The 25,625-nt window shown below is 42.1% G+C and overlaps 1 protein-coding gene across 1 annotated transcript in view; it reads left to right on the forward strand.

The window, feature by feature from the left end:
- LOC133574507 (uncharacterized) overlaps positions 1 to 25,625 on the forward strand; it is a 75,232-nt gene that overhangs the window by 33,626 nt on the left and 15,981 nt on the right. Inside the window, 21 exon segments of the mRNA XM_061926665.1 lie at positions 5,084 to 5,218; positions 5,296 to 5,453; positions 5,520 to 5,664; positions 5,741 to 5,795; positions 5,864 to 5,930; positions 6,002 to 6,135; positions 6,202 to 6,245; positions 6,318 to 6,491; positions 7,653 to 7,921; positions 7,984 to 8,099; positions 8,209 to 8,363; positions 8,429 to 8,634; positions 8,692 to 8,869; positions 8,935 to 9,159; positions 9,236 to 9,405; positions 15,767 to 15,837; positions 15,901 to 16,001; positions 16,072 to 16,191; positions 16,278 to 16,415; positions 16,483 to 16,637; positions 20,007 to 20,106. Coding sequence (XP_061782649.1) covers positions 5,084 to 5,218; positions 5,296 to 5,453; positions 5,520 to 5,664; positions 5,741 to 5,795; positions 5,864 to 5,930; positions 6,002 to 6,135; positions 6,202 to 6,245; positions 6,318 to 6,491; positions 7,653 to 7,921; positions 7,984 to 8,099; positions 8,209 to 8,363; positions 8,429 to 8,634; positions 8,692 to 8,869; positions 8,935 to 9,159; positions 9,236 to 9,405; positions 15,767 to 15,837; positions 15,901 to 16,001; positions 16,072 to 16,191; positions 16,278 to 16,415; positions 16,483 to 16,637; positions 20,007 to 20,106 — 2,916 coding nt within the window.

The following is a 25,625-nucleotide window of genomic DNA, read 5'->3' on the forward strand; positions in this document are numbered from 1 at the left end:
GTCAGTATGTCTCTTTATTGGTGTATTTTACAAGTTCCCCTTGAGCAAAGTGTTACCCATCAACACAGTTGCCATGACTATCAGTCTATTACTAATCTCAAAATGTGCTGGCCTTGCACAAATCCCCCATTGAACCTCTTTAGTTTGTTAAACGACAGGATATCATACGTCTACCTTGAAGGTTACTCAAAGGTTTCAACATCCACTTAGCCATTGTTCAGGGGTTCAGGTTAACCAGTTCCTCATGGGTTCATTCTCGAGCTGGGCGGTATACCAGTATTACGAGTTATACCGGTATATTTTACAAAAAAAAAAAAAAAAAAAGGGGTTATACTTGTATAGCGCTTTTCTACCTTTTTTTTTAAGGAACTCAAAGCGCTTTGACACTATTTCCACATTCACCCATTCACACACTGATGGCGGGAGCTGCCATGCAAGGCGCTAACCAAGACCCATTAGGAGCAAGGGTGAAGTGTCTTGCTCAAGGACACAACGGACGTGACTAGGATGGTAGAAGGTGGGGATTGAACCAGTAACCCTCAGATTGCTGGCACGGCCACTCTCCCAACTTCGCCACGCCGTCGAAAGAGATATGCCTTTAAGACAATACCGCCATACCGATATATAATATCTGTTGATGCTGCCTTTAATAGTTACTCCCGCCATTCCCGTGCTTTATTGAACTGCTTCACTTTGACATTGAGAGCACTAGGCAGAAATCGTGTCAACATCCGCCGCGGGCTTTCGCGATGCTTTGTTTAAATTGTGTGAAAGCATTCACACATAAAATATTCTTTAAACAGTCGGATTACCCTGGTCTGTCCCAGATCACACCGTTAACGACATGCTCAATGTAACGTGGCTCGCTATTTTGATATGATTTTATGTCAACAAGACATTATCAGAAGGACAGCAAGTTTAATGCAAGAAATGTCTTTTTACTAATGAAAGCTACAACCATCACCACACTAACAAACTTGATACCAAATAGAAGGAGGCAACATCACACAGTGACAGCAGGCAACAAAACACGCACACATACACAATGCTACTATGTGACTTGGGAATAATAAACAACACATCAATGATTGAAGTGAAAAACTTTCAATCCAAACACTATCCCGTTTGTGGACAATAACAAATGACAGCCATCGAAGCACATTCACTCTCTTTATTAACCAGAGGAACACAATCCGGTGAAAAGATTCAACAGAACAGCCGTCAACTGTCGCTGCTAACTGCTGAAGCTAGCAATTACAGCTCAGCTGAAACCCTCGCTGACGTCACACATCACTTGGCAACAGACACCACCTTTTAAAGGCACACACGCATGCACCTACTGCTCTCATATAAACAATATTCGTTAAAGAGTAGTCATATTGCCGTATTTTTTGGACTATAAGTCGCAGTTTTTTTCATAGTTTGGCCGGGGGTGCGACTTATACTCAGGAGCGACTTATGTGTGAAATTATTAACACATTACCGTAAAATATCAAATAATATTATTTAGCTCATTCACGTAAGAGACTAGACGTATAAGATTTCATGGGATTTAGCCATTAGGAGTGACAGATTGTTTGGTAAACGTATAGCATGTTCTATATGTTATAGTTATTTGAATGACTCTTACCATAATATGTTACTTTAACATACCAGGCACGTTCTCAGTTGGTTATTTATGCGTCATATAACGTACACTTATTCTGCCTGTTATTCACTATTCTTTATTTATTTTAAATTGCCTTTCAAATGTCTATTCTTGGTGTTGGGTTTTATCAAATACATTTCCCCCAAAAATGCGACTTATACTTCAGTGCGACTTACAGTATATATGTTTTTTCCCTTCTTTATTATGCATTTCCGGCCGGTGCGACTTATACTCCGGAGCGACTTATACTCCGAAAAATACGGTAGTAATTCAATTACTTTTTAGTTAAATAATGAGTAACTATAATTAATTACTTTTTAAAATTAATTTTTAGAACACTGGTAATAAGCGGTAGAAAATGGATGGATGGATGGATGGTAATAACAGTCATGTGGTGTTTAGTTTAAACAAAACACTTTACACATTTTGTTTAAAATACAGATATGTATCATATATCGCCATTCAGCCTAAAAAATACCGGGGTATCAGTTTTGGTGAGGCCATGGAAAACGACTTCTGGACGGCTTCGAAGCAATTCTGGACCACCATCCGCCGCCTCAGGAAAGGGAAGCAGTGCACTATCAACACCGTGTATGGCGAGGATGGTGTTCTGCTGACCTCGACTGCGGATGTTGTGGATCGGTGGCGGGAATACTTCGAAGACCTCCTCAATCCCACCAACACGTCTTCCTATGAGGAAGCAGTGCCTGGGGAGTCTGTGGTGGGCTCTCCTATTTCTGGGGCTGAGGTTGCTGAGGTAGTTAAAAAGCTCCTCGGTGGCAAGGCCCCGGGGGTAGATGAGATCCGCCCGGAGTTCCTTAAGGCTCTGGATGTTGTGGGGCTGTCTTGGTTGACAAGACTCTGCAGCATCGCGTGGACATCGGGGGCGGTGCCTCTGGATTGGCAGACCGGGGTGGTGGTTCCTCTCTTTAAGAAGGGGAACCGGAGGGTGTGTTCTAACTATCGTGGGATCACACTCCTCAGCCTTCCTGGTAAGGTCTATTCAGGTGTACTGGAGAGGAGGCTACGCCGGATAGTCGAACCTCGGATTCAGGAGGAACAGTGTGGTTTTCGTCCTGGTCGTGGAACTGTGGACCAGCTCTATACTCTCGGCAGGGTCCTTGAGATGCATGGGAGTTTGCCCAACCAGTCTACATGTGTTTTGTGGACTTGGAGAAGGCATTTGACCGTGTCCCTCGGGAAGTCCTGTGGGGAGTGCTCAGAGAGTATGGGGTATCGGACTGTCTGATTGTGGCAGTCCGCTCCCTGTATGATCAGTGCCAGAGCTTGGTCCGCATTGCCGGTAGTAAGTTGGACACGTTTCCAGTGAGGGTTGGACTCCGCCAAGGCTGCCCTTTGTCACCGATTCTGTTCATAACTTTTATGGACAGAATTTCTAGGCGCAGTCAATGTGTTGAGGGGATCTGTTTTGGTGGCTGCAGGATTAGGTCTCTGCTTTTTGCAGATGATGTGGTCCTGATGGCTTCATCTGGCCAGGATCTTCAGCTCTCACTGGATCGGTTTGCAGCTGAGTGTGAAGCGACTGGGATGAGAATCAGCACCTCCAAGTCCGAGTCCATGGTTCTCGCCCGGAAAAGGGGGGAGTGCCATCTCCGGGTTGGGGAGGAGATCTTGCCCCAAGTGGAGGAGTTCAAGTACCTCGGAGTCTTGTTCACGAGTGAGGGAAGAGTGGATCGTGAGATCGACAGGCGGATCGGTGTGGCGTCTTCAGTAATGCGGACGCTGTATCGATCCGTTGTGGTAAAGAAGGAGCTGAGCCGGAAGGCAAAGCTCTCAATTTACCGGTCGATCTACGTTCCCATCCTCACCTATGGTCATGAGCTTTGGGTTATGACCGAAAGGACAAGATCACGGGTACAAGCGGCCGAAATGAGTTTCCTCCGCCGGGTGGCGGGGCTCTCCCTTAGAGATAGGGTGAGAAGCTCTGCCATCCGGGAGGAGCTCAAAGTAAAGCCGCTGCTCCTCCACATCGAGAGGAGCCAGATGAGGTGGTTCGGGCATCTGGTCAGGATGCCACCCGAACGCCTCCCTCGGGAGGTGTTTAGGGCACGTCCGACCGGTAGGAGGCCGCGGGGAAGACCCAGGACACGTTGGGAAGACTATGTCTCCCGGCTGGCCTGGGAACGCCTCGGGGTCCCACAGGAAGAGCTGGACGAAGTGGCTGGGGAGAGGGAAGTCTGGGCTTCCCTGCTTAGGCTGCTGCCCCCGCGACCCGACCTCAGATAAGCGGATGAAGATGGATGGATGGATGGATGGATCAGTTTTGGTCCATAACGCCCAGCCCTAGTTGATTTCATATACAATTGTACGCATACGATCTTCTATCCTCACTAAGGATGTCCGATTATGGCTTTTTGTCGATATCCGATATTCCGATATTGTCCAACTCTTTAATTACCGATACCGATACAAACCGATACCGATATCAACCAATATATACAGTCGTGAAATTAACACATTATTATGCCTAATTTGGACAACCAGGTATGGTGAAGATAAGGTACTTTAAAAAAAATAAAAAATAAATAAATAAGATAAATAGATTAAAAACATTTTCTTGAATAAAAAAGAAAATAAAACAATATACAAACAGTTACATAGAAACTAGTAATTAATGAAAATGAGTAAAATTAACTGTTAAAGGTTAGTACTATTAGTGGACCAGCAGCATGCACAATCATGTGTGCTTACTGACTGTATCCCTTGCAGACTGTATTGATATATATTGACATATAATGTAGGAACCAGAATATTAATAACAGAAAGAAACAACCCTTTTGTGTGAATGAGTGAGTGTAAATGGGGGAGGAAGGTTTTTTGGGTTGGTGCACTAATTGTAAGTGTATCTTGTGTTTTTTATGTTGATTTAATAAAAAAAATAATTAAAAAAACCGATACCGATAATTTCCGATATTAAATTTTAACGCGTTTATCGGCCGATATAATCGGCAGGCCGATATTATCTGGCATCTCTAATCCTAACCTTTATTATGCATGAATATTCAATAAGCAGCATCATAAGTAATCAACATTGAAATACATTATAAGCTAATCTTTTTTCAGTATGAATATTTAGCAATCCTCAAAAGAAGTCTACGTCATAACACTCCCAGCACTTTTAATAAAAACTATAGTTTGTAGACATATAGTTCTTAGAAGGTAAGAGATATGGGAGGCCAAAACATGACCAGCTGTTTTCAGACATGTCACACCAGGAAGCAGCGAGTGCTCTAAAGACGGTACGAATGATCTTTTACTCACTAAAAACTACAGTATCTGCACACAAGAATATTTTACTAATTTTTGAAAAAAGACATAATGAACGCAATGGATCCTCCTAACCCACTATTCAAAGACAGCCCTGCTATGGTTAGACCGTTTTTCAGTCTTTACATGTTTTTGGTCTATCTTTAGTGTGTCTTCACAGCCTGGGCGTAGAAGACCATAATGTTACAGACCCCCAGATTTCAGCTTCCTCCTCCATGGGCAGTTACACCCCCAACAAAGCCCGTCTGAACGGAAACTCCTGCTGGAGGCCATTAGGAAATTGTACGGACAAGCTTGACTATCACTATCAATCCCCAAAATGACTTTTAAATGTTGATTGAGCTAAATACACCCTCCAGCTGCCGGCAGCTGGATCCAGGTGCACCTTGGCCAGAAAAGAAAAGTGACAGGAATTGTGATCCAGGGGTGTCCCAACAATGACTACTGGGTCACCAAATTTAAGATGCAGCACAGTATGGACGGGTGGACTTGGACTGAGTACACTGCTGACGGGGAGGTAAGCAGACCTGGTCAGCCTAACTGACCAACCTCCCTCAAATATCCGGATGTCGTTTATTTCCAGTTTTTACCCGGATCAACCGACAGAAACACTGCTGACACTCAGCTGCTGGGTACGCCTGTGTCTGCTCAGTACATCCGCATTCTGCCGCTGGAGTTCAGCGGTCAGGCTGGTCTTCGTTTTGACGTCTTAGGATGCACGCCTGACTGTAAGCAGAACTTTTTTTGGGGGTGAGGGCGGTCTAAAAGCAAGTATAAAAGTAAAGTGCTTTTAATGTCCAACAGATGCGATCACCTGTGCCAACAAGCCTAACTTCAACTTAGCCAACGATCAAATGACGTGAGTTTGCTATATTTCCAGTGAGAATGTCTTTCATCCACCACACTGATACCACTCATGTTTTTTAGGGTCCACTGTCCGGCAGGTTGTGCCAAATCCAGTTACATGGTCTACGGGACGTCATTGTATCGTGGGGTACGCAACTTTATTACCTGCCTCAGCACAATTACATTCTTTTTGGTGACCTTCGGGTTGTCTTTGGATAGGATTCCAACATCTGTGCAGCTGCCATCCACGCTGGTGTCGTTCTGAACGAGGTCGGAGGAGATTGTACTTTGCTGAAAGCATCAGGCCTGAACTTCTATGCTGGCTCTACTAGGAATGGCATCACGTCAAGACAGTGAGTTGCTGACTTTTCACTGCCAATTGACATGAGAGGCTGAGCTAAAAGACATAATGTGTGCAGATTTGATGGAGACTATGCTGTGTCATACACATTTTCAGATGGGGGTAAGTTAGTCCAATCATTTAAACTATTTCTGCATGTCAACTGTCTCACTGACTCTGGGATCTTGTCTACAGAGCTAAGATGCTCAGGACCCGACTGGTATGAGTTTGGGGAGTTCTGCTACAAACCTTTCGAGGACAAAAAGACATGGTCTGATGCTCAAGACACCTGTAGGAGACTTGGTGCTGAACTTGTGTCCATTCTATCTATGACAGAGCAGAGCTGGCTGGAAAGTTACATGTACCTTGGTATGGATCCTAATGTGGCATTACCAACTGCACTTTTGTTTATTTTGCTAATCATTCACAATCCCTATGTGAGACAAAAACACGTGTTTCGCTTTTCTGTGTGTGCTAAATAGTAAAACACTGCTATCAAAAGGCAGCTAACAATGCAGGTAATGGGAGTCGTCTACTCCGCCTATAAAACGCTCTACAAAAATATTCCAAAACCGCCAACAATACTCAATCTACATATTGTCAACTGCGTATTAACCACGCTATAGCAACATTGTTATTGTAAGGGCTAACACCAAGGAACTACTTTTAGTAACACAGCACCTTTCTCAGATAACTACGAAGCAACTACTGCTGTGTAGAAAACATAATGCTAGATTATAAATCATGCTTCCCACTGATATAGTAGAAAGTTGTGGCCATAAGTTAGTCAACTTTGAAATTCAATTTAGACCTGAAGACATTGCTTGGAAAACGCACCAGGATGCTTGTTTTTATTCCAGCATATATTATTTGGGGATTATGTTGAATTCATCATCAAAACAGAGTGCACACATCTTGAGCTGAAAGATACAACCATTCCACTGAGCAGGGACATCGTACACTAAGTGACCGTTTTGTTGTGTTCTTATTTTGTATTTCTTGTTTAGCACTTATCACTACTACTACATGATGGTTTTGTTTTACTGTAATTTGATTTGCTTAGCACCCAACTTTTAAAACTTGTATCTTATCTTCCTTATATTCAGGCACAGAATTATAAGGTTGTGAATTATTATTTGTCCCTAAGTAGTCGTTGTTGGCTCTCATGAAGTCTGCTATGATAAGTAGTGGTGGTTGTTAACGAAAGTGGTGTTCATTTCTATGAACACCAGAAGTAGGGTTATGTTTAAAATACTGTAAATATTACATGTTATTAAATATGTACTTATAGCATGTATATAAAACATTGGATTTTTTATAGGGCTTTATTGTTAAAATAGCTCAATCCCCATTACCTGCAATGTTGGCCAACGCTTGCTAACGTTTTTGTTTTTTTTACTATCTAAAGCGCACAGAAAAGAGAAAGTGTGCTCTTGTTTTACAAAAAAATTGTGAATGTTTGGCAAAATAACAAAAATGGTTCGCACATTCTTAGTATGTCTTTGCTGACCCAGAGCTTTGTTCCTGCAGCTAGTAGTGACATGTGGACTGGACTAAATGATATGGTCATAGCCGGCATGTTTGTATGGTCAGACCAGCACATGGTCACCTTCACCTACTGGGCTCCAGGACAACCCAACAACCATGACGGTTTTGGCGTGGATTGTGCGGAGATGTTGCATCAGACTGGCAGATGGAACGTTGTGTCCTGCACAGAACTCAACAGCTTCATGTGTAAAATGCCCAGAGCGCATTACGCTCTTCCTTCTGTGAAGCCCACGGTGTATGGATGTCCTCAGGTGGGGCAAGCACACAACCTCTGCTCTCTGAAGTTATGGCTGACCTCTTTGTCATGTGTCAGGGCTGGGAGGCTTACGGCTACGCCTGCTACTGGATGGAGGAGACCGGCAGGAGCTGGTCGGATGCTAAGGCTTTCTGTAAGGAGCAGGACGGCTTTTTGCTGCACATCGGAGACGTGTGAGTGGAGCAGTTTAGTTCAGCAAAAGGAGAGGAAGTCCGTGGTTGTTAGATCTCAACAACGAAGGACATTCAGCATTTGGTGTTAGTTTTCTGTGTGTCATTGCAGATACGAACAAGCACATTTTACAGTAGTGCTGTCAGGAAAGACAGGTTTGTGGTGGATCGGCCTGCGAGCTAAAGGAGGCACTGGTGGAGGAGTGCAGTACATCTGGGACAACGGTTCTCCAGTCACTTTCACTCACTGGGACAGAAACCAGCCTGGTACGGAACCAATCCTCTGAAGTGTTGCCACAGTCCCACTTCAGGTGACACTCAATTGTCTCCAGATAACGGGGATGGTACATGCGTTTCCATGACGACGGGTCAAGTCGGCGGCTTCTGGGATGACAAGCAGTGCTCAGAGAAATTTGCGTTTATCTGCGAGAAACCCAGGCCGGACATCACGCCGCCCACCAAGCCCCCGACCCCGCCTCCTGCACAGGACTGCGCTGACGGCTGGACCTCACTGCCTCACTTTAGCAAATGTTACAAGGTAGGATTCACATCAAGACTGTCTCTCTTTGGCATTCATTAGCTGACCTTCTTTCAGCTCTTTCACCATGTGGATTGGTCCTGGAAAAAGAGCTGGGGAGCCGCGCATGAAGACTGCATGTCCCGGGGTGCCAACCTGGTCAGCATCCACAGTCAGGAAGAAGAGGATTTCCTTTCGCTTTACAGCAAAGCCAGCAGCAAGTGGATTGGCCTCAGGCACAACCCCACACAAGGAGGTGTGTAACAAAAAGGTGGAGTTCCTGGCTTTCATTTCAATCCTGATAACTTCTACCATTGTTAGGATATTCTTGGAGTGACGGCTCAGCGCTCTCGCACACAAACTGGGGTCCCGGCGAACCCAACAACCATGAGAACCGCGAGGAGTGCGTGGAGATGGTGAGCACCACCAACGGGACCTACTCTTGGTGGAACGATCTCAACTGTGACGCTCACCAAGATTGGATATGCATGATTAGCAAAGGGAAGACCCCCATTTTGCCTCCGTCGCCCCCACCGCCTCTACCAGGTCAATTATGTATTTCCTGTAGAAAGACACCCTTTGACTTTTGGATTTGCTCACTATTTCCTGTTACCATCTGCAGCACCAGATTGTGGCAGCAACCCCGGCTGGAGGAAGAACAACAACATGTGCTACTACTATAACGACACAGACATCGTGAACGTCCACATGGCGATGCACCGCTGCTGGGCCGAGAAGGCCACGCTCGTCTCCATCAACAGCAAGGAGGAGCAGGAATACGTCAATAGCATGGTAGGACGTCTTCCATCATGTAGATCAGGGGTCTCAAACCCAAGCGCAGAGGGGGACAAAATTGAAAGCAAATTTTAGACGGCGGGCCGAACAGAATTAATTGAACCCAAACACTCCCCCATGTGCGTTCTTGAAAATATAGAATATAGAATAGAATATATCTTTATTGTCATTGTACAACGAAATTGTAAGCAAAACTAATTTAGTGCAAATTCATAACACATAAAACCATAAGAACATAGATAAATAGATAAAAATACATAAAAATAGCAAGCACACAGCTCACATGCACAGTCATTATTGTCGTCTTGTGTTCAGCGACACTATTGCTCTCGGGTAAAAAGTGTTCTTAAGTCTGTTTGTCCGGCATTTTATTGTCCTGTATCTCCTGCCCGAGTGCAGCAGTTCAAAAAGTTTATGTCCAGGGTGAGATGGGTCCCTTATGAGGTTTTGGGCCCTTTTGAGGCACCTGGCACTGTACAGTTCATCTAGGGAGGGGAGAAAGCAGCCAGTGATCTTCATGGCAGTTTTTATGACCCTCTGAGGTGCATTTCTCTCTGCTGCCGTGCAGCTGGCATACCATACACACATGCAGGATGTCAGCACGCTCTCTATTGAGCAGCGATAGAAGGACACAAGCAGTTTTTGTGACAGGTTGTTCTTTTTGAGGAGTCTCAGAAAGTAAAGTCTCTGCTGTGCCTTTTTGATGGTCACTGAGGTATTCATACTCCACGATAGGTTTACCTCGATCTGGATCCCCAGGAACCTGAAGTTAGAGACCATTTCCACATAGTCCCCGTTGATGTACAGTGGTTGGATGTTTGTTTTTTTCTTCCGGAAATCCATGATCAGCTCCTTCGTCTTGGTGGTGTTAAGGGCCAGGTTGTTTTCCCTGCAACACCCAGTCAGCCGCTCCACTTCATTTCTGTAGGCAGACTCATCCCTCCCAGAAATGAGTCCCACTACTGTGTATATGTGTTTGTCTTTGTTCATTCCCACTTGAAGTTCAGTCTGAGAGTCCGTAAATGCGTCGTGACCGGTGAGCGGAGAGAGCGCGGAGAAAACAGAGCAGAAGCTGCTATAGGAGAGATCTGTTTTGTGTCCACACTGAGACGTCTGTTTTATTAAGGTGATTGTTGATCGACCACAGCCTCGTCAGCATTTTCACATCCGCACAAAAGCTACGATATTTTACATGCACATAGGGCTGGGCGATATGGCCTTTTATTAATATCTCGATATTTTTAGGCCATGTCACGATACATGATATTTTGCCTTTGTCTTGAATTAACACTTGATGCATATAATCACACCAGTATGATGATTCTATGTGTCTACATTAAAACATTCTTGTTCATACCGCATTAATATATGCTCATTTTTAACTTTCATGCAGAGAGGGAAATCACAACTAAGTCAATTTACCAAAACTGTATTTATTAAACAGTTATTAAGCAGTGGCACAAACATTCATGTCATTTCAAAACAGAAAGTGCAAGATTGTCAGACATTTTAAAACAAGCTATTAGTGCACTTTTGTGCATGATGTCACTAAGATGAGATATCAAAACAACACTAAATTAAAGTGCACTTTTTGTACAGAACGCCACTACAATAGTTAAAAAAAAATAAAGTGCACTTTTGTGCATAATCAAATAGTGTATGTCCTTCGCTATTCGTCATGTTACTGCGGACATTATCTCCTTCTGTTTTTTTCATACGGTTTGATCTGGAAATGGAAGACACCAGGCTCAATTGGGTCAGTGCTGGTTGCTTCGGCCTTTTGTGGGTGTGGCACCGGCTGAGATGTTGACATGCGGAGTTTCAAGCACTCCTTATTCTCTAGGGGGTGACTTTTCAAATGATGCTACAAATTAGTAGTGCTTTTTGTAGCAACGCTTTTGCTGCATACTTGACATATTACGGTTGTCTGTTCAACATCTTCCCGCTTGAAGCCAAACCACCGCCAGACAATGGACCTTGTGCTGTTTTTCTTGGGAATTAATTATTCTTCCTCCATTTGTTACCTGATTGGCGCCTTCTCTTTCTCGCATTACCACTCGCATTGCTCCGCTTTCACCACCTGCCACCGCTAACGTTACCTATGGTACATTCCTCTCCACTACCTCTCTGCTCGGTGAGGGTGTGTGATGTTGCAGGCGCGACAGTATGTGGCATATGTAAGAAGCTGCGCTTGTTTTGATCTCTCTGTGAGAAGGAGAGACAAGAAAGAGTGAGAAAAGCCTGCAGTGTAATGTCCGCAGCTAAAAGCAACTGCCTGAGAACGTATACTCGAATACTCACAAAATAATCATTTTCTACATCGCACATAGACAAACCCACGATATATCGAGTATATTCGATATATCGCTCAGCCCTACATGCACATAAAAAGATGAGATTCCAAGGAGGTTTTCAACTTCAGCCGGGATGTTGGTAGACAACCAAAATTTCCTGGAGTCTTCCGCAAAATCTGAAAGAGTTGGCAAGTCTGAGCATGCGTCTGAGAAGCAAGCATTTCCCAACGTGCCTTGTTGTTGTTACAATCATCAATTTTGACGACGGATGTATACCGAGAACCGTTATTTTTTTTTATAACGTTTAGTAATTGGGTCAGTGCAGGAGGACCGTTTAGATCAAGACATATGCATATGCAAAAGTGCAATATATTTATCTGTACAGTAAATATATTTATATCTGCACCTTATTGCTCTTTTATGCTGCACTACAACGAGCTAATGCAACAAAATGTTGTTCTTATCTGTACTGTAAAGTTCAAATTTGAATGACAATAAAGGAAGTCTAAGTCTAATAGGATACTGCTATCAGTATTTTTTTTATATGCAGCTGACACATTCACTTTACGTACTGCTGTGACGCATAAAAAAGACATGCAAAGGTTCTGATAATCAGCTTGGAATAATCACAAATAAGGAAGCAACACCACAAAAAACTTTGTAACACAACAGTATTTCCTCCTCAAAAGTCCCTCATGGTAATAAGAGTGTCATTTTGAAGTGAACGAGCTTTACTCACAACCACTGCTTCCGTGTTTCATCAACCGTCCTCTCAGCATCGAGTAATCCACAGGCCAAAATTAAGCCACGGAAAAAAGTGAAAAAAATTAAGTAATTTAATAACACATAAAGTAGCTCTGAAGCAAGATAGCATCCGCTGACAGGTCTGTGGTCTCTCTATCGCACCACGTTTTCTTGGCATCAAAACACACCTTGTTTAAATGCAAAAACCACTTAACATGCTTGTTACATGCATGATTGTATCGATTTATATTATATGTTCGATATGATGTATCATGTAAATTGTCTGTGCTCTGCACATGAATGCCATACATAAATATTATTTCCAGGGTCTTTACAAGATGATGACATAACTGCACTGCAAACATAATTGACTTATTAAGACTTAAAAAGCAGGTGTTGATACTTTACCTGCCTTCTGTGAGATGTTACATGATGTTGGTAGTGTACAACCTCTTGTGGTAATAAAAATGTTAATAAGAAAATGCATCTTTATTTACACTAATTAGTAGGGGTGTAACGGTACATGTATTTGTATTGAACCGTTTCGGTACGAGGGTTCCGGTTCGGTTCGAAGGTGTACCGAACGAGTTTCCACACGGACATATTAAGTAGCGTAACGCACGTTGTGTAAACAATGCACACCGAGGCACAACACACGGCATGCTAGCAGTTTACGGGCTACGATAGACTGACCATACGTCCTCTTTTCACCGGACATGTCCTCTTTTGCGGAGTTTCTTAAATGCCTTAAATGTCCGGCATTTTGAGTTAGTGTTGCTTGTATTTTCAATGTATGTTCAGGGTTAAGAAGGGGTTAAAACAAAACAAATTGTGCGCGCAGCAGCATTCGTGAGGGAGGGGCAGAGACAGAGAGAGCGAGAGAGTTATGATAAACGCGCATGCGTCGCCAGGCTCTGCTTTTTATCCATAGATTTATTAGATTTAATTTTGTTTTATCTATAGCAGGGGTGTCAAAAGTGTGCCACGGAGGCCATTTGCGGCTAATGTTTTAAAGGCCCACGGCACATTCTAAAAATACTATTAAAATAAACAAAAACATAACAAAAGTGAAATAAAAAAGCTTAAAGGTTAAATGTAATTTAGAAAAAGTTGCAATGTTGACTAATAAAACAAGCTGATTTTTTTTCTTTCAAACTGTCATTGCTCAAAACATAATATTGAATGTTATTATGAATTATTGACCTATCCAAGGTTCTGATTACTTCACATCAAATATTCCAGTAAGAAAAATATTTTTGGTGTAAGATTTTGCAAATTTGGTAAATAACCCAAAAATTTATATTTTGTTGTTTTCTTACTGTACCGAAAATGAACCGAACCGTGACCTCTAAACCGAGGTACGTACCGAACCGATATTTTTGTGTACCGTTACACCCTTACTAATTAGTAGTAATTAGTACTGATAGACTACCGATGAATACATTGCATTGATAAGGAATATCGATATTGCTATCGGTATTGATATAATCCTAGCGATATACATCTCTACTTTTGACTGTTATTCATTTTAATCTGTTATTTTGACAGATATGATTTAATAGTTAAAGTAGTGCCATTTTTTTCGTCATGTACAGTTACATTATTGCTATTTTTGTTGTCAATATGACACCTTAAGCAGGAATGGTTAGTGCAATGCATCTTATTAATTCCACTGTGGCCTTCAGGTGTGCGTGTTGCACAACATGTATATCAGGGCTGTATGCTTAGCTTTTTCACTAGTAGCACCGGGGCTACTAAATTAATTAGTAGCACAGAACATTTATTTTGTAGCAATATGAAATGTCTTAAATATCATAATTTCATTAATGACGCTCAGACAACGTGCACATGTGAAGTCATACATATAAACACAATGCTATCATAAGGCCTACTGTATCACAGAGAACATCCCTAAACTGTGATAGCACTGTCGCTAACACGCGTGTAGGACTGGGCGACATGTACCAAAAGTCATATAATTTGACCCATAAACTAACCCATGAATGGAAATATCCGTTGACGTAACTAAATATCTATGCCTTGTTTTTAGATTTTCGGGACTGATGGGGATCTCAAATACACAAAAACAGGTACCAACAAGTAGGAAAAGTAGGTTTTGATTAATAGGATCCCAATTTAAGAGGTGTTTTGAGAAAATAAAATAAGAAAAGTCAAAGATAATCTCCAATCTTCTTTAAAAACAAACATTTAGCTATGCTCAATTCTTCAGCTAACAAAAGAACTAAATGTGAAATAAAGTGCCCTGGTTTAAGAGGACATGATTGAACGTCAGCAGCACGATGAAAATAATAGACCTTAAAAAAATGGTGATTATATAGGTAAACATTATTATAGGATATACACACTAATATGTTAGCCAGGAACACCAACCTGTTAACTGCTTCATGATGCTGTGTGACAGGCTGTGTTCTGAAAATTACTTTTAAAAAGTCATTAATTCTAGTTACTCATTACTTTACCAAAAAAGTAATTGAATTACTAACAAATTACTCTTTCATAAATGTAAATAATTACAAGGGTTAGTAATTAAAGCATTACTTTAAAAAAAAACTTCAAATATCTGGCATAAGACAGTTGAGAAAAGTTTCAAATGAGAGCAGTGTGTGCGTTTGTGTGTGTGCCTTTAAAAAACGTTGCTTGTTGCCTTGTGACGTGTGACGTCAGTGACGTGTGACATCAGTTTGTCGACTCCGACGGCAGCTCTTTCGAATCTCTCACTGGTTTGTGTTACCTCTGCTTAGTAAATAGATTTCATGTGCTTCCATGGCTGTATGTTCTTGTCAACAAACGGGGTATTGTTTGGATGGCAAGTCATTCAATCATTGATATGTTGTTTAATATTAATTTCGACTTTTGGAGTTGTCTGTGTCAAATTGTAATGTGGTGAAAAACACGTTGTCTTTTACTGACCAGTTACTTCTACTAAGATCTTGTTTCTTCTGTGTTAGAAGACTTTAAGTGTGTGAGTTAGGATTAGCGGTGGCGCAGCCCCGCTCCCATCTGTGCATGGCACAGGAGGTTGGGACACACAGAGTGATCAGTGACACTTGTGCGTCAATCACTTGTCCATTTGGTTATGGTTTAAGTTTATTTTAGACATGCTAAACGGATGGGCGAAGATTTTACTCTAGGCGCAAAACGCGATGAAAAGGTTGAAATCCCTTAAGTCGCAAAGTCCATTTTAGGCGCATTTGTGGTTTTTATTTGCTGAAATTCGCCATGCAGACTGGATGTACGTTGATTTTCAAATAGTTTGACACCTGCGATGAAGATGTTCAAAATGTGTTCCGCTCCTCCAGGTGGGCACAGGTGAGGTTTCCGCAGCATGGATCGGATTGAGGATTTGGGGGCTCATCGACGGACAATACACGTGTGTAATCTCTGTGTTTACTAAAACCGTCTCCCCTGATGGGTCTAAAAGTTATCCCTGCAGGTGGCAGGACCACTCCCCCGTCTCGTACACCCACTGGAGTCCAGGTGAGCCCAACAACGCCAATGGGGAGGAACAGTGTGTTCAGATGAACAGACATCAAGGTAGAGTACTTCCTCTTATCCGAATGTCAGCAGATTGACCCTAGTGATGATGTTTGCGGACATGTTCAAGGCGGATGGAACGACGTCAACTGCGGTCGAGCCGCAGCGGGTTACGTGTGCAAGAAGTTCCCCGGTGACATACACACTCCTCCTCCGCCCACGCAGCCATGGGAGGGACACTGTCCCGCCGGTAATGCAAGGTTTTTTTTTATGAACAGGAGAAGGACTGATTTTAAATAAAATAAAATCCTGCTCACAATCCTTCCTCCTACTTAGGATGGCTACGTTTCAAGGACAAATGTTTCCTGCTCAAAGGAAAGAAGAACGACATAAAAGCCAACTGGACGTATGCAAGGAGCTGGTGCAAAGACCAAGGAGGCCAACTGGCCGTTATTGATGACCAATATGAAAACGGTCAGTAGAGGACACATTATTAGTGAAAATTAGATGATCCGTGCTCTTAAAAGGTCTTCCTGTCTAGACTTTGTGTCCAGTTACCTGAGAGACCTGCAGCCTCCCACGTGGATCGGCTTGTCTGATATACTGGTGGAAAACCAGTACGCATGGAGTGACGGAGTCAGTCCAGTCCTTTACACTAACTGGAACGACAAAGAGCCCAACAATGCAGGCGGGACGGTGAGACTTAGGGCCTGATTTACTAAGTTTCAAATACCACACACTAAACAGTGTGTGCAAACAATAAAACTGTGTATTAGGGGTGTAGGGTATACCGGTATTAGTATAGTACCGCGATACTAATGAATCATATTTGGTACTATACCGCCTCTGAAAAGTACCGGTCCGCCACCCCCATCCCCGCGCCCCCGTCGTCGTCAAGTCGTGTCATTGCTGGTTTATGAGCAGAGGAGCATGTTCGGCAGTGCACAATCACGGAGTACTTACAAGCAGACACAGTGTGTAGACAGAAAAGGGAGAACGGACGCATTTTGGCTTAAAAACTAAAGATAAAGGTGAAGTTATAACACTGAAACGGGAGGTGCTTTAAGACATGGCTACCTAGCTGGCGGCTAAAGTCCAGCTCCGGTCGACAGTGTTTTAGCGACTTCTAAATCACTAATCCTCGACTCCATGGCGACAAATAAAGTGAGTTTCTTACAAGTATCATCCCTGCAGGACGAGGAATAGCTAAACATGCTTCACTACACACCGTAGATCACCGGCGTCACAATGTAAACAAACGCTATTGGTGGATCTACACCTGACATCTACTGTAATGATATCAAGTACAGTAGCGTATCTAGTCAATACTACAATGATTAGGTCGATATTTTTTGGCATCACAAGATCTTCTTTTGTTTTTTTTTAAATATATATTATGTTTAAAAACTGGGCAGCACGGTGGAAGAGAGGTTAGTGCGTTTGCCTCACAATACGAAGGTTCTGACTCGTCCTGAGTTCAATCCCGGGCTCGGGATCTTTCTGTATGGCGTTTGCATGTCCTCCCCGTGACTGCGTGGGTTCCCTCCGGGTACTCCGGCTTCCTCCCACCTCCAAAGACATGCACCTGGGGATAGGTTGATTGGCAACACTAAATTGGCCCTAGTGTGTGAATGTGAATGTGAATGTTGTCTATCTGTGTTGGCCCTGCGATGAGGTGGCGACTTGTCCAGGGTGTAACCCGCCTTCCGCCCGATTGTAGCTGAGATAGGCTACAGCACCTCCCGCAACTCCAAAGGAAATAAGCAGTAGAAAATGGATGGATGGATGGATGTTTAAAAACTGAGGAAATATGTTCCTGGACACATGAGGACTTTGAATATGACCAATGTATGATCCTGTAACTACTTGGTATCGGATTGATACCCAAATTTGTGGTATCATCCAAAACTAATGTAAAGTATCTAACAACAGAAGAATAAGTGATTATTACATGTTAACAGATGTGTAGATAGAATATGTTAAAAGAGAAAGTAAACAGATATTAACAGTAAATGAACAAGTACATTAATAATTAATTTTCTACCACTTGTCCTTAATAATTTTAACAAAATAATAGAATGGAAAATGACACAATATGTTACTGCATATGTCAGCAGACTAATTAGGAGCCTTTGTTTGCTTACTTACTAATAAAAGACTAATACATACAAGAATAAAATTCTTGTATGTTCACTATTTTATTTAAGGACAAACTTGCAATAAGAAACATATTTTTAATGTACCATAACATTTTTGGTTAAAATAAAGCCAATAATGCAATTTTTTTGGTCCCCTTTATTTAGAAAAGTACCGAAAAGTATGGAAAAGTACGAAATTATTTTGGTACCTTTACCGGTACCAAAATATTGGTTTCGGGACAACACTAGTGTGTACTATTGTTGCGTGCGCTCACCTCAGACTGCACGTGCTATTAAAAACTAGCGCAGGCCGCATTATTTTAATGTGTATTTTCCGTGTACTATACGAGGCATCACCACGGAGACATTTGATCATTTACTGCGCATTCATATTATCATGCTCCTACCTAAAGCGTTATGCTATCTTTTTAAACAAGCATGAGATATGTACCATTTTTTATGGGCATTTTAGAAGCAGTCGTCCACTGCATCTATTTTTTCTTTTTACCGCTGAATGTGCACGGTAGAGAGGTTACACTGTGCTCAAGAGGCAAAACATGCATAATCTTTTTCATATAGGAGATATGTTAATACAAACCCCAAAACCAGTGAAGTTGGCACGTTGTGTAATTCGTAAATAAAAACAGAATATAATGATTTGCAAATCCTTTTCAACCTATATTCAATTAAATAGACTGCAAAGACAAGATATTTAATGTTCCAACTGAGAAACTATTTTTTTTTTTTTTGCAAATAATCCTTAACTTACAATTTAATGGCAGCAACACAATGCAAAAAAGTTAGCACAGGGGCATTTTTACCACTGTGTTCCATGGCCTTTCCTTTTAACAACACTCAGTAAACGTTTGGGAACTGAAGAGACACATTTTTTAAGCTTTTCACGTGGAATTCTGTCCCATTCTTGCTTGATGTACAGCTTAAGTTGTTCAACAGTCCGGGGTCTCTGTTGTGGTATTTTAGGCTTCATAATGCGCCGAACATTTTCAATGAGAGACAGGTCTGGACTACAGGCAGGCCAGTCTAGTACCCGCACTCTTTTACTATGAAGCCACAATGTTGTAACACGTGGCTTGGCATTGTCTTGGTGAAATAAGCAGGGGCGTCCATGATAACGTTGCTTGGATGGCAACATATGTTGCTCCAAAACCTGTACGTACCTTTCAGCATTAATGGTGCCTTCACAGATGTGTAAGTTAACAACGTTTTCCAGTTCAAACCTTAAGTATCTTGTCTTTGCAGTCTATTCAATTAAATATAGGTTGAAAAAGATTTGCAAATCATTGTATTCTGTTTTTATTTACAATTTACACAACGTGCCAACTTCACTGTTGTTGGGGTTTGTAATAAAGCTGCGTGAAAAACAATGAACGTCATTAAAAAAAAACCTAAAGGACACCGACGTGCATTAATTGAATGTGTTCTAATCCAATCCTTAAAGATTATAAAAGCAAATTGCTGAATAGACAATATGTCAAAAAAAATAATTCTGACAGTCCAAATATGTTGACACACACACGTAAAACAGATGATTCTCTGTCAATCTCCTTTCTCATTGCCGTGTGTGTGCCAGTTTAAACTTACTTTTCGGACGTGCTAAATTATACACTAAATAGTGCTCACAGCACAGAGTCAATGTTGATAAATCACATTGCGCATGCTGTATAATCAGCATATATTCGGCATATTAATAAAGACATACGCAAAATGGATTGCACACCTTATTCTGCTCACTTAAAAGACGTAATCCACTTAGCACATGTTTAGTAGATCAGCTTTGCGTGTACCATCCGGTTTGCACGTGTTTTAGCACACACAAACCTTGACAGTCTTAAATCAGGCCCATAGACTGTCACTCGTTTAGTCGCTATGACGCTTCTCACTCGCGTAATCTTGCTTCTTCCACCAGGAACACTGCGTGGCTATGACGCACAGCGCCCTCGTTAGTGGCAAGTGGAACGACGACGCCTGTCATAAGGAGCACAGCTTCATCTGCTTCAGGAAGAAATGTGAGTAATACTTTAACCCAGGGGTCGGCAACCCAAAATGTTAAAAGAGCCATAATTGACCAAAAATAAAAAAATAAAATCTGTCTGGAGCCGCAAAAAATTAAAAGCCTTATATAAGTGTTTTAATGAAGGCGACACATGATGTAAGTGTCTATATTAGCTTACTATCAAAGGCTGCCGCAAATCTTTGTTGACAGAAATGTCGTATTTAAATTTTTATTCTACGCATTTTTGCAACATTGGAAATCATTAGTAAAATGTAGGGTTCTCACAGGATGAGATAACTTCTGGAAATTACTAGCTCAGAATGGCCAAAGGTATAGATGTGTGTGTCCAAGTTTAAGGAAACGGCATGCTGTCTTCTAATGGATTTATTACAATCTTTGCAAGCTGAGTAACGTTTGCTGTGGTCTGGAACAACATGGCACACAAACAACTATGAGAAATTCAGCCAATATTACATACATATAATGTGTCATGAGACATGCAAATATAAATACAAAGAGGACATAAGTGAAGGAAATTAAAGAGCTCAAATATACCTACAGACGCATAATGATGCAATATGTACATACAGCTAGCCTAAATAGCATGTTAGCATCGATTAGCTCGCAGTCATGGATTGACCAAATATAAATGATAAATGATAAATGGGTTGTACTTGTATAGCGCTTTTCTACCTTCAAGGTACTCAAAGCGCTTTGACACTACTTCCACATTTACCCATTCACACACACATTCACACACTGATGGAGGGAGCTGCCATGCAAGGCGCTACCAGCACCCATCAGGAGCAAGGGTGAAGTGTCTTGCTCAGGACACAACGGACATGACGAGGTTGGTACTAGGTGGGGATTGAACCAGGGACCCTCGGGTCGCGCACGGCCACTCTTCCACTGCGCCACGCCGTCCCCAATATGCCTGATAAGCACTCCAGCAAATCAATAAAATCAACAAAGCTCACCTTTGTGCGTTCACGCACAGCATGAAACATTTGGTGAACAAAATGAGACAAAGAAGGAGTGGCATAAAACACGTCTTTCTGTGGCAGCATCGGAGAAAGTTGTACATGTAAACAAACTACGATGAGCTCAAGGTTCGCACAAATTAGTAGGACAAATCGGTGCTTGCCAAATACTCTCATCAGTGAAGCATGTATAGCATTAACAGTGGGATTACTAACAATTAGGAAGCTTTGTGTCATGTTTAAAATATATTAAAACAAAAAATATATTTTTTTCTTCATATTTTTCCATTTTCACATATCTCTGAAAGAAGTCCAGGGAGCCACTAGGACGGCGCTAAAGAGACGCATGTGGCTCTAGAGCCACGGGTTGCTGACACCCGCTTGAACCAAAAGATGTCAGGCTAAGAGCCAGAGATATACAAAAGCTTTACTCGTAATTATTAGAGCTGTCTTTGACTAAGGATTTTCATAATGGAATCGGATTCAGTAAACATTGCTCGTTGGCGACAAAATAAACAGATGATATGTAGTAATGTATACTGACTGGTCACTAGGTGTCAGTAATGTCACATGCATCGGTGTGAATATTTCCAAGCTAATAAAAGGTACTTGTAAAAGAAATAGTCTTTTGTTAAAGCCATCAAAACAAAGATCTCATTTGCAACTTTTTCCACCTCTATAAAAAGCTAAACTTTCCCTGGTCTGCTCAGGCGTGCGGCGCCAAAAAGACATCAAACTCGACTAAATTGAGGAAGAAAAATTTGTGACAAAAGTACCGTATGTGAACCTGCGGAAGGATCCAACTATCTCAGTTTGTCGATCATACCAATGCAACCAATCCAATTTCACAAGTCCCGCAAATTGAGACGTTGTTCCGCATTGCTAACAGTCAGCCTCTCGTTTTGAAATGCGTGTTTTGTACGGGTAATCTGGCACTTATCAGGTGGAAGGCACTGTTTGGAGAAAGTAGTAAGAGGCGGGCTGTTTATTCATGTCAATCAAAAGTCAATCAAACTGCGACGCGGACGGGCACAACCACCAACAAGAAACAATGCATATCAGGTAAGTACGGCCTCGGCGTGTGCAGCACGAGTGGAGCCATGGAGAAGAGAGAGAAAAGCACGACTTTTTACAGCTACAAAAACGTAAATGCAGCTTCTAGAAAGACTGAAAACCAAATATTCCTTGGTGAAACCAGAGCAAGGTGAGTTTGGTTAAGTTTTGTGTCACTTTTGATGGACAAAACTTGAACAAAAACCAGCCAGGTGCTCTCCTTGGTGCTGAAGCAGCATTAATGTTGTTAATATGGGACGGCGTGGCGCAGTGGAAGAGTGGCCGTGCGCGACCCGAGGGTCCCTGCTTCAATCCCCACCTAGTACCAACCTCGTCATGTCCGTTGTGTCCTGAGCAAGACACTTCACCCTTGCTCCTGATGGGTGCTGGTTAGCGCCTTGCATGGCAGCTCCCTCCATCAGTGTGTGAATGTGTGTGTGAATGGGTAAATGTGGAAGTAGTGTCAAAGCGCTTTGAGTACCTTGAAGGTAGAAAAGCGCTATACAAGTACAACCCATTTATCATTTATTTATCATTTAATATGGACAAAACTAAAAAATATTACTTTATTTGTGCTAAGTTTTTTTCTGTCCGGTTTTGATTTGTATTTCACGTTTTCTTTATTATTGTATGTAGTGCCTATTTTTATACTGAGTGGTGTCTCTAGATGGAATTGTCCAGTGATGCAGATAATTTTCTAACATATTTAATCAATGTGAGTTGACTTTGTTTCATTCAGATCAGTGATTCTCAAACTTTTTTTTCACCAAGTACAAGCGTAATGACCATCATTGAAATACAGAGCATGGTAGGCCCAAGTATTTATTAAAAACCGGGCAGAGGTTTTGTTTAAAAAGTAAAATTTATATTTTTAGCCACTATAACATTACACACAGTGTTTAAATATAGAAAAATAAAACACTGTACTTTAATCAACTGATTTGTTGGTACCACTAGTAGTAGTAGTAGTAGTAGTAGTATAGAGCATTGTTTTTCAACCACTGTGCCGTGAGATACAGTCTGGGGTGCCGTGGGAGATTATCTAATTTTACATATTTGGGTTAAAAACATTTTTTGCAAACCAGTAATTATAGTCTGCAAATTATGTGTTGTTGTTGAGTGTCGGTGCTGTCTAGAGCTCGGCAGAGTAACCGTGTAATACTCTTCCATATCAGTAGGTGGCAGCCGGTAGCTAATTGCTTTGTAAATGCAGGTAAAAAGGTGTCTTATGCGTTAACCAAAAATAAACAAAAGGTGAGTGCCCTTAAGAAAAGACATTGAAGCTTAGGGAAGGCTATGCAGAATGAAACTAAAACTGAACTGGCTACAAATTAAACAAAAACAGAATGCTGGACGACAGCAAAAACTTACTGTGGCGCAAAGACGGCGTCCACAATGTACATCCGAACATGACATGACAATCAACAATGTCCCCACAAAAAAGGATAAAAACAACTGAAATATTCTTGATTGCTAAAACAAAGTAAATGTGGGAAATATCGATCAAAGGAAGACATGAAACTGCTACAGGAAAATACCAAAAAAAGAGAAAAAGCCACCAAAATAGGAGCGCAAGACAAGAACTAAAACACTACACACAGGAAAACAGCAAAAAAATCAAAATAAGTCATGGCATGATGTGACAGGTGGTGACAGTACACCTACTTTGAGACAAGAGCTATATTGATACATGATATATGTGCGGCTTCTGGTTTAAAGTCATATCCAATGACTTAACTGTCAACCGAGTTTATGATTTCTGCTGGTGGTGTGCCTCTGGATTTTTTCAACGCAAAAAATGTGCCTTGGCTCAAAAAAGGTTGAAAAACACTGGTATACAGAGAGTATGGCCAACTAGACGAGGGGCACAATCTTTGCTAGCAAGGTAGACATACAATTGCAGTCATTCTGACGTTATTATTTTGGTTGATTTAGTCAGAAAATCCGTGGCTATTAGGGTTGTACGGTATACTGGTAATAATAAAGTACAGCGGTACTAATGAATTTAAAAAACGGCACTGTACTGCTTCTAAAAAAAAAAAAAAACTTTTTTTTTTCCCAGACCTGACAGCGCGCAGTCGTCGCAGCGTGACACTGCTGGTAAAAACGAGCAGACGCGAATATTAGGCAACGCGCACGCACGGAGCACTTACAAGCAGAACATTGTGGAGATAGAAAAGGGAGAGAGGATGTATTTTGGCTCAAAAACAAACAAAGTTAAAGCTATGAACACTAAAGCGTTGCTCTTGTTAGCCTTTTGCTAGCTAGCGGCTAATGTTCATCTGCAATCGGTAGTGTTTTTGCTCCTTCTAAATCATTCACCCTCGCCGCCATAGTGACAAACTACGTTTCTTTCAAGTATCATCCCTGCAGGACGAAGAATTGCTAATCATGCTTGACTACACACCGTAGACCATGGGTGTCAAACTCTGGCCCGCGGGCCAAATTTGGCCCTTGAGGCGATATCAAATTAACGCTAGAGCTGGCCCGCCGATTATATTCAGCGGCGGTGCCGCGGTAACTCCGCATTCACCGCTAATTCTCATACTTGCTAACCCTCCCGGGAGACTCTCAAATTTCAGTGCCCCTCCCTAAAATCGTCACGTCCGCTTTTCACCCAGTCCAACGAATGCTGGCCCAGTCACATAATATGTGCGGCTTCTGCACGCACACACACGTGAATGCAAAGCATACTTGACCAACAGCGATACATGTTACACTGAGGGTGCCGTATAAATAACTTTAACACTTTTAGAAATATGCGCCACACTGTGAATCCACACCAAACAAGAATGACAAACACATTTCGGGAGAACATCCGCACCGTAACACAACAAAACAAATACCCAGAATCCCATGCAGCCCTAACTCTTCCGGGCTGCAATATACACCCCCGCTACCACCAAACCCCGCTCCCACAACCCCGCCCACCTCAACCGATGCACGGAGGGGGTGCGGGGGGGTTTGGTGGTAGCGGGGGTGTATATTGCAGAGCGGAAGAGTTAGGGCTGCATGGGATTCTGGGTATTTGTTTTGTTGTGTTTATGTTGTGTTACGGTGCGGATGTTCTCCCGAAATGTGTTTGTCATTCTTGTTTGGTGTGGATTCACAGTGTGGCGCATATTTCTAACAGTGTTAAAGTTATTTATACGGGCACTCTCAGTGTAACCTGTATCACTGTTGGTCAAGTATGCATTGCATTCACGTGAGTGTGCGTACAGAAGCCGCACATATCTTGTGACTGGGCCGGCAGGTTGTTAGAATGGAGAAAAGCAGACGTGACGACAGCTCGTAGAGGACGTTAAACGCAGTGCCTTTAAGGCACGCCCCCAAGACTGTGGTCCGGGTGGACTACGAGGTATAATGAATGATGAACAACTTTGTTCGATAATGAAGGTTGCCCGAGATTAATGAACTAGCATCCAAGAAAAGATGGCAGGTATCTGGCTTGGGCACATCAGATTAGATCAGTGTGTTGCAAACTGAGCAGTTTAAAGTC

Source organism: Nerophis lumbriciformis, linkage group LG32, assembly GCF_033978685.3.
Source record: "Nerophis lumbriciformis linkage group LG32, RoL_Nlum_v2.1, whole genome shotgun sequence".
Classification (NCBI taxonomy): domain Eukaryota; kingdom Metazoa; phylum Chordata; class Actinopteri; order Syngnathiformes; family Syngnathidae; genus Nerophis; species Nerophis lumbriciformis.